This window comes from Acipenser ruthenus, chromosome 30, assembly GCF_902713425.1.
Source record: "Acipenser ruthenus chromosome 30, fAciRut3.2 maternal haplotype, whole genome shotgun sequence".
Taxonomy (NCBI): Eukaryota; Metazoa; Chordata; class Actinopteri; order Acipenseriformes; family Acipenseridae; genus Acipenser; species Acipenser ruthenus.
Genome location: NC_081218.1, coordinates 14,012,315 through 14,021,958, shown reverse-complemented (window position 1 = coordinate 14,021,958; position 9,644 = coordinate 14,012,315). Strand labels below are relative to the sequence as shown.

At 51.2% G+C, this 9,644-nt stretch overlaps 2 protein-coding genes across 3 annotated transcripts in view; one reads left to right on the top strand and one right to left on the bottom strand.

Annotated features, from left to right (window-relative positions):
* LOC117431362 (proteasome subunit alpha type-5) overlaps window positions 1-9,644 on the bottom strand; it is a 42,332-nt gene that overhangs the window by 14,894 nt on the left and 17,794 nt on the right. The window lies entirely within an intron of this gene.
* LOC117966008 (ataxin-7-like protein 2) lies at window positions 162-9,602 on the top strand. Of its 2 annotated transcripts, none has more exons than XM_034911273.2 (11): window positions 162-554; window positions 1,684-1,752; window positions 4,342-4,446; window positions 4,726-4,945; window positions 5,455-5,729; window positions 5,963-6,045; window positions 6,476-6,708; window positions 7,221-7,425; window positions 7,895-8,016; window positions 8,317-9,208; window positions 9,315-9,602. In XM_034911273.2, the coding sequence occupies exons 1-11, from the start codon at window positions 425-427 to the stop codon at window positions 9,330-9,332; spliced, it is 2,352 nt and encodes a 783-aa protein (XP_034767164.2). In that variant the 5' UTR covers window positions 162-424; the 3' UTR covers window positions 9,333-9,602. The 2 variants fall into 2 exon arrangements, with proteins under 2 accessions (XP_034767164.2, XP_058860936.1); XM_059004953.1 differs by lacking the exon at window positions 162-554 and adding an exon at window positions 1,019-1,135.

Sequence of the window (9,644 nt, the reverse complement as noted above, 5' to 3'; positions counted from 1 at the left end):
AATAGTCTGAGACAGGACAGCACGTCATGGATTCGCTGGAAGGACAAATCCCCATGAACCGTTTGGTGCCGATGCTAGTCTGCTATTTATTGCAACAACTTTCATTTTGAAATGCCAAGTATCATGTTGACAAAGCCTTTTATTAGGCAACTGCAAATATAACAATTAAATATTTTCAAAAAAGGCGTCGTACTTTGAATCCAGTAAATTATTCTCATATGAAATATATCACTTTGTGTTTCTGTTCTGAGAAAACATCCTTCGAAGCGACCCATGCTAGGGACCGGTGAGCCGTGCGCGTCATCACCCGAACAAACCCCATTCTCTCACTCCGTCCCTCTCCCCGCCCCGTGCCCGCGCACGCAGGCGCTGCTGCTCCGGGCGGGAGCGCGGAGGGTGACGTGAGGGGCGTGCCCGCGCACTGATGATGGCGGTGCGTGAACGCGCGGCGGCAGTAATGGCTGCTCTGGGTCGGCGGGTTCCGAGTCTCGATGATTTCGCGGGCCAGAGCTGGAGCTCCTGGGTCGAGAGGGCGGACATCTCCGTGTCGGATGGTGAGTGAGTTCTTCAGCAACAGCGTATTTCGGTTTCGGCTCCGCCGGGCCCCGTGTTGCGGTTTATTTTCGCTGAAACGGAGAGCGTCCCCAGCCTGTAACCCAAACAAAGGATCCGCCGGGTCCTAGTGCTGGCTGGGTATCGCACCGCCTGGACAACAGACTTCCCGGGTCCTAGCGCAGGGCGGCGCTGTGAGGATACCCCAAAACACCACACGCAGCAACGGGGGTTATGGACGCACTAGGTCACTGCAGACAGACAGCGACACGGATCACTATGGCAACGTGTTAAACATACTGCATTGTGGGGCATAACGCGTATCTGCACAAGAAGCACTTGCACAAAAAAGCCCTATTCGCGAGCAGCACATTCTAACTATATTGTTAGCAGATAACTGCAACATGGCTGTTTGTTTTTTTCTCTCCCTTTAACACAATAAAAAGTGAACGGAAGTTTTCTGTGACGCACAGAATGTGGGTGTCCCTCGCGTCACATTCCCGTGTGCGTGGGCTGGGTCTCGTCATTGCCCTGTGTCGGGGTGGGCTGACAGCGCCCGCCAGTTTCCTGTGATTAAGTTGAGGTGGGGTACGCTAGAATCACCAGGCAGAAACCTGCAGACTTGAACTCAGAAAGAACTTGAGATGAGCTGGGATCTCGACTTGGAGGAGGGCAGTGAATTATTTTTGCCGGATAGTATGAGAAAAAAAGTTTTCAGTTCTATAGCAGACTGTTGAAGGAAACCGCAAGTCTACGTGTTCCATCTTAGCAGCGATTTCCTTTTAGTCCCAGGCTAGCAACAATAAAATGCATCACAAATTATTATTATTATTATTATTATTATTGTTATTATTATTATTATTATTATTATTATTATTATTATTATTATTATTATTGTTATTATTTGTTTAGAGTTTTGACTACATTCTTCAGTTGAAATCATTGATGTTGTGTTTTTTTTTAATTTATATGTTAACTTAACCGCAGCAGAATTTAGATCTGCCACTCTTAAGATCAATGGACCCCACTGTGCTTGTCTGCCCTACCAAGAGTGTATTTGATGCAACTGCATTGAAAGCCCTGTTGAGTCTGTGAAGGCTTCATAGTTTCTGTTTGTTGTTTATGACACAGGGGTCGATGCTGACGATTGCAGCAAAAATGGAAAGAAAAAGGCAGAATCGATGACTCTCGTCAAGGAGGGTAAGTGCACCAGATTAGGCTTTTAAACCCGAAACTTAGTGCAACTTACAAAACAATCAAATAAAAAGCCATGGGTCTGTCGGTGTGTGCCTTACTAGTTTGTAATTTTTGATGCTGTGAATAAAGTTTGTTTGAGGTATCTTAAACTTTTTTTTGTTTTCGTCTCAAACCAACTTTATCGACAATGTGGAAGTGACTAAAAGAGCATTGTTTTTTGGCTTAAAACGCAAAAGCTTTGAAAAAATTCCAACCAGAATACAGTGATACAAATTATATATGAAATGATGTACTCTGAAGCAAGCCGTGGCTATAAAACCTGATACCACCGTGTCAGGGCAATTAAACCCTGTGGGAGATTGTTTCCATGACGAGGCAGGGCAGGGCAGGGCAGGGCAGGGCAGTGGTGGACCTGGGTTCTATATATGCAGGGGTCATCCACGCTGGGAACGGGGCAGGGTGTTTATTTAAGGTTTTGTGTTATTTTACTCCAGTTGGCATTGTGCAATAGCGTCTGCAGCGTTTTTTTTTTTGTAAACAGAAACTAGAGCAATTGAGAAACTGCTACAGAAGCCTGAACTGCGAACGTGGGCATCCTTCACACAGGCTTTAAGCATTTCATAATCGGAACTTGAACGAGAAGCCCTGAGGTGGTTAACCAGGCGAGACCCAGCCTGTGCAGAGCTAATCATGGGAGAGATTGCACACGGCGTGCCTGTGAGTGGGCAGGCGCTGAATCAAACAGCTAACTGAGGACAGGACTAATAACGTATCGTAACACCGTAGAGGGGATGTGCGAATGATCACACTGGCTTAATTACTCCCTTACAGCAACTGGTTAGCGGAGTTCTGGGGTAACTGGGTCACGAAAGTAACAAGGATGCAGTGCTGGAAAGAAAGCCTGAAGCCTCTGAACCTTTTTATTTTTAACTAGATAGTAGTCCTGATAATCCTCAATCCAGCTGATAGACTTGTGGATACTCCTCTGTCCAGCTGCTCCGAGTCTGAGTTATCATTAAGCAGGTCACAATCTTGACTGTCCTGATGATGGATGAAATACAATGATGAAAAACAAAATCGTATTAATGCAGTGCTCTATTGAGACGGTGGCACGAAGTGCGTGTCTGTGTCTGCATGCGTGTGTGTGTGCGTGTCTCAGCCTGGGCAGAGCAGCAGGCGGTGTTCTGGAGCTGCTGCAGAGCGCCTGAGCGACCGCTCCATTAGCATTCACTAATAAAGAAGCGTGGAGCACATCCTCCTGCCACTAGCTGCAGTGTGAGATTCCCAGGGCCTGCTCTCGCTCCCCGCCTCGCATCGCCCTGGCGTCGGCTCCCCAGAGAGGTATAGGAGCGCGGGCGTCCTCCCTCGCCTCTGCCTACCCAATCTGGACAGCGCAGTGATTTCTTGCAGGCTTCTGTTTTGAACGTATCCTCCACCGGCTGATGCGATCTGGATATAATACAGTTCGGGTCCAGACCGCTGTGCTCCACCTCCCCGTCTGGACCTTGAATCCTGCCCGCTCACACCGAGAGTACTCCAAGCTGAATAAGCCCAGCCTGTGCAGTCTGGTCTGGTGATGTGAACAGCAGTGGATTGTAATAGGTTGTAAGCCTGCTGGCTGTACAGCTGGCCTCCTTTTCAGCGTGCTCGGTGGAGCTCCTGAGTGGGTTGATAAATCACCCGGTCTGGGAGACCAGCTGAAAGAGCGGCACAGTTTAGACCCATCTCTGATTTACATCGTTCAGATCGGAGACACTCCCTGTGTTTTTATTCTCCAAGGCAGGAATCCCTCTTAAACTGAGAGAGGATACCCCGTGGTTCTAAGTGGTTAACTTGAAAATAAATCAGATTCACTCGGGCGTTGGATTTTTAGTTACCCGCCATCAGAAACCGCTTTTTGACTTTATGAAAAAAAAAAAACGGCCGTGCTGTGAAAAATGTCAAGCCTCGGGTGTGCTTAGAATCATGTGCCTGTATTGAGGGGCGAAGGATTTACTGGCCATTTGAGCGAAGGACCATTTCTCTCCTAACTGAGCTACTGTTAACCGTTAACAGGCCAAGCTGTGTCATTCACCGAGATCCTCTCCATCCTTTTCACAGACAAATCGGCAGGTCACGGTGCTTGAAGATCCTGTCGGGGTCCCGTCTAGCTCCCCCCCCGGGATAGGGCTCGCTGTAAATACAGGGTTTACATGGCAGCTGTGCCACAGCCGCTGTCTTGCTTCATCTCACCCAGGATTTCATTATAGAATGAATAAAGAGCTTGTAAAGGGAGCATCTGCTGCTTCTGCACCATCAGACCTTGGAGAGCAGGAGAGACGCTGTGGAAGAACATTAGTGTCACTATTAATAGATGGGTATAGATAACACAGGGTGCTGTCTAGCAGCTGTGTGTCACAGCACCATAGGCGATGTGTTTTTTTTATGTGTGTGTGTATATATATATATATAAAAGGAAATAATTAAAAAAACAGTATATCAAATCTTAATGTGACTTCCTTTCCTTCTGATCCAAGCCATTTGACTTATACTATCATATAAAAATGACCATTATTAAGACCTGTTCTGTTTCTCTTTCCCTGCCCTGCTCAGACATGGCTATCTTCGGGCAATGCCCAGCACACGATGACTTCTTCCTGGTGGTGTGTAACCACTGCGGCCAGGTGGTCAAGCCTCAGGCCTTTGAGAAGCACTGTGGTGAGTAGCAGTTTTTATTTTTTTTGTAGGGGAGGTGTTTAAAGCCTTAGCGTTTCAGAATGAAAGCCTTGAGATCAGTGTGTGACGTTACCTAGTGTGGTTTGAGAAGTAGATAGCTCTAATAGGCTGTAACACCGAGGGATCTGTTTGAATGATCTCCCAAGTGTTAGATCTTAATACCTGCCCTGTTTGTATTAATCCTTGTAGAGTTTTCCCTCAAGGATGATTTACTGACCCACTTATTATGCTGATGCCTTTCTGTTTTTTTGCTTTGTCCAGAAAGGAGACACGGGCCCCTGAACAAGCTGTACTCCCGTCTGCACCCTGCCTCATCCCCCTCCGCTCCCCCCCAGAAACCCCGGTCAGGGAACCCCCAGTCTCTGCACGTGAGCCCCAAAGCAGTGCGGGAGAGGCTGCAGCAGGGGGTCCCCAAACCCCAAATCCAGCCAGCGCAACCAGAACCGGGGCAGAAACCAGCCAAGGGGCAGAAGGAGCTCTGGTAAGCAAGCCTTCCTACTGTCAGCATCCAGTCTGGGGCAGGAGTTTAGAAGCTGTAGACTTCAAGCAGAGCTACAGGAGATTCCTGTTAAACAAAACCAGAGCCCTGCACAGAGCATTAACGCGCCAGGACGCCTCCCGGCACTTTATGAAAGGAGATGCAACAGCTTTTGACTTCTTGGCCAAAGCATGCAGTTGTTTTTGCACCGCTGATTTAGATCAGTTGAATAGACACCTGTATCTCCTTACAGCTTCGAAGTGGAACCAGATGTGTTTCTGGGGAGAAAAGATAGAAGCTCAAGTCCATCGCCTGTGTTTTGCACAATATATCAGAGTCTGGAGAGCATTCCTATTTTCACAGACTTGCGGGGAGAAGGCGTGCCTTCATTTCCAAAAACTTGGGGTCTACTTCCATTGTTTTAAACCGTTTTTAGATCCCTGTGAATCAGATAAATATAAGAGGATGATCTGCATTTTAGACGCTGACCTGACACTTTTCTTTCTCCCCAGTTACTTTGTCCCCGTGGTGAATTTAGAGAAGATCTCCTCCGTCACCCAGCCTGAAGGCGCCTGTGTCAAGCTGGGCTCGCGCCCCAACACTCAGCCCGCTCCTCTGGCCCCCCTCTCCCCCTCCCCCAGAGAGACGCTGCGACTGCACGGGCCTGCGGGGAGGGGCCACTCGGAGTTCCCCCTCGCAGAGAGGGCCCCGAGCCGGAGAGGAGACGCGACCCCTGAACCCAGCAACGCGGCGCGCAGCAGCCACAAGACTTACAAGAAGATCTCCAGTAGGTTTACTTCTCAGCTGCAGCTTTTACTTCTATTAAGAGTTAGACAGACTTCTTCAGCCTAGCTTGCCTGGTTGTAGATTTACAGTATCTATCTATCCATTTACATAGAGATCTCAAACGGTACTTCCTAGCTTTCTCCATTGTTATAAATTGAGTGACCAGCAGGGGTTCAGGGAATAGTCAAGTTGAAATGTCAGTACTTCAGCAATACTTCTGATTTTGTTTTCCAGAGAAAGAGTGTGACCTGGACAAACACTGCGGGGTTCTGGACCCTGAGAAAAAGAAACTGTGTACCCGGGTGCTGACCTGCAAGGTGATTTCAGAGCCAGGCTCCGACTGTCTGACTGCCTCTGTGCTGCACTTCACAAGGAGTCTGGAGGGGGAGGGGGAGGGGGAGGGGGAGGGGGAGGGGGAGGGGGGGGGGGGGTCCTGCCAGCACCATGTCGCCTCCAGAACACAGGAAGCTGAAATCAGAGGGGGGGGGAGGGGAGGACTCCATTTAGCAATCCACACAAACCCAAGCAGCTGTTTGTTCACTCGTTTCCCTTGGAATGGTAAAGTCAGCACCGATGACTCTGTTGAAAAAGAAATATTAAGCCACCCCTGTATTTAGTATTCAGGCCACCAGTTGCAGTCCTGCTTGCCTCTGTACAAGGCAAGTTATTTCTTAGCAGTCGTAACTATTTGAATAACCTTTCAAAGTGTTTCCTTTATTGTTCTTGACTCTCTGTCTCTGTCGTCAGATTCACTCCATCCACCAGCGGAGGGAGGTGGCGGGCCGTACGAAGGGCTTTGACCAGCTGGTGGCGGAGCTGAAGGCGGGTTCGAGGGGGCGCGAGGCAGCGGGCAGGGAGAAGGGGGTCCCGTCCAGAGAGGCGGGTACTGTCCGCTCCCCCAGCTGGGACCTCAGCCCCGAGACCCCCGCGGGCCTGCCCCCACACTGCAGGAGGAGGCTCACCAGCTGCACAGCACTCAGGTACCCCCACTCCCACCCAGCATACCCATCCACATTACCCACCTGCATAACCAAGAGGTACTGAAGTGTAATAACAAACATTGCTGCTGTTCCAGGAGAACGGAACGTTTGTTTTGTAGATGGAAATAAGACTTCGACTGCATAGCAGTTTCGCCCATTCCAGGTTTTAATGTGTGATTGGTTAGCCGTAGTGTACAGGTAACAAGCTCAGTTGTGTCTTGATAAACTCATAGTTTAAACCAGGAATGGATCGGACTGCTGTGCAGCGGGAGTCTCATTTCCATCCCTGTGTGTTGGTTAATAAATAAATTGGTCCGATCTTAATGATTTAATGGTGTAACAAACTGACCCTTTTCTCAAAATGATCCTGAAGCAAACTGGCAGGAATCCGTTGTTCTCCTTGATGTTGTGGTTCAGCACGATCTTGTGGGGTTTCGCTTGGGGTTGCAGATACGGTAAAGGGTGGCTCTCGTTTGCTGGAGCTGCTTCCTGATCTGGCGCTGTGTTTGCAGGTCCAGGCTGTCATCGGGGAGTGACCCCGAGGAGAGCAGTGCCCCCTGGGGGGAGGCAGACGCCCGGCCCCTGTACCCCTTCCCCACGCCACGGCCCAACAGCCACCTGTCCAGCGAGGAGAGTGAAGGGCAGGAGGAGGAGGAGGAGGAGGAGGCAGAGAAACCAGACTGGCACTACTCCACCTTGCATCCCAAACCGCAGGGGGTAGGTCTAACACACACGCACACGCACACGCACACACACACACGAGTCGAGTTCCTTAGAGAATCAGCTACTTAAAAACTCACACGTCTTTTTAAGATACCATTTGGATTTTGAGCAAGCGGAGCCAACAGAGTGAAAGATTGTAGCAAAATGTTGAGTTTCTTTTGCAAGACGATACGGAAGCACCGTGTTGTCCTGTAAAGCTGGCCGCTTTATCAGGTGCTATTAAAGTGTTAATGAACTGCACCCAGTAAACGGGCGGATGCAAAGATGTAGCGTTTTCAAAGGGGCAGGGTGCCCGATTTAGCTGATGCAGCTGTATGACAGACTGCAACTTGAGGGGTGCGTTAGGAAGAAACTGACATGAGGGAAGAAGACTGGAAAAGCAAAGCAGTTTGTAAGTAAGCCGAGCGAGGCGCAGCGCGTACAGGCAGTGACCCCCTTCCCCCTGTCCTTCTCTCCCACACAGCTGTGCTCGTTCGGGGGCCGCTCCCTGGGGCGAGGCTGCTTCGTCTTCAACAGGAGGCTCGACCGGATCCGCACGGCGCTCAGCTCCATGGTGGAGCGGCACGTCAACTCACACATGTGGAAGTAAGTGCTGAGCAAGCGCGCTGTCCTGCGCGGTCTGAACAGAGTCAAAGGTGTTGCGTAACATGTTTCAGAACTCCACACCCGCGGTCTACAGAGAATGGAAGTGTGTAACAGGTAAGATAGAAATGTAATGTGACGGGTTAGTTCGCTCACGCGTTTTGTGTGTGCGTGGGGATGACATGCAGTGGGGGGAGAACAGGAAGAGTGAGGTTTGTATCTTGTATCTCGCAAGTACAATCGCTACCTAACCAAGCAAAGAGTATCAGGTAGCTGCTAATGTGTTTGTTCCTCTTGCGGCAGGAAAATACCTCAAGCAGCTGACCTCCAATCGCAGCGTACCTCGGCACCTATCCCAGCACCCTCCTCTTCTTCCTCCTCTTCCCAGCTCTCCTCTGCTGCTGGTTCCTGTCTTCCAGCCGTCTCTCCCTTAAGGACTTCCTTTGTTGCCTCCTCTGGGGTTTCTAAGCACTGCACAGCAGCCTCCCCCAACCCTGGCACTGCCTGCGGGCTTTCAGATTCCACGGGGGGCAGAAGCCAGTGCATAGTGTCCCCGATAGCTGCCAACACCCCTTCCCTGTCCTCTCTGAGCAGGACCCCCACCCCCGGCGCTAAAGCCAGCAGGTCATCCAGGACAAAGGGGGCGCCAAACCTAGAGCACAACGCCGCTTCCCGGAAGAGGAAAAAGCCGCCTCCCGCCAACGAGGACCCGATGCCTAACAAGAAGAACTGTGTGCTTCAGGAAGGAGGCAGGACGCCTATTCCCGGGTCCTCGGAACACCCGACAAGGACCGCCCCCTCCCCTCACAGACCGATCAACGGAGCAATCTCCCCTGGCAACAAGCCCCGCCCCCAGCCGGCCCCAACGGAAGCGCCCCCTGGCCCTGTCTTTTTCAAACGGGCCCCCCTCCCCCATTCGGACACTCGCCCCCCCAGGCCGCCCCCTCCCAAGGACCCCAGCTCCAGGGCCAAGGCAGTTACAGCCAACAGCAAGGGTTTGAACTGTGACCCCAAGGGGCTGGGGAAGAAACGGAAGAGCAGGCCCCCTGCTCCCCTCCCTCCTGCTCCCCCCGAGCCCAGACCTGCCAAACCCAACCGCTCAGCCGCCTCCTCCGACACCAGCTTCTTCCAGAAGAGAAAGGACAGCAAGGGAGTGATCTCAGCCGGGCTGGAGAGGAAGCTCAGCCTGCAGAAGGTGGGTGGAGGTGCAGTTCAGGTGGCTGCTTGGTTCGAGTTCAAGCGAGCCTGCCTGTGCTGAGGCCATACTAACCAGCCTGGTTTCTCTGTTTCTTTCTTTGCAGTCGAAACTGCATCACTGACAGAGTGCCTGCCTTTCAAACCAGTCGAGGAGGGAATCTTCAGAGATCCATTGCCACAGACGGAGCGGATTGGACACTGGATTTGTGTGTGTGTGTGCGTGTGTGTGCGTGTGTGAATGGGGGCTGCGTGTGTGTGTGTGTGTGAATTGGGGCTGCGTGCGTGCGTGTGGGGGCTGCGTGTGTGTGTGTGTGTGAATCGGGGCTGCGTGCGTGCGTGCGTGCGTGTGTGTGTGTGTGTGTGAATCGGGGCTGCGTGTGTGTGTGTGTGTGTGTGTGGGGGGGGGGGCTGCGTGCGTGTGTGTGTGGGGGGGG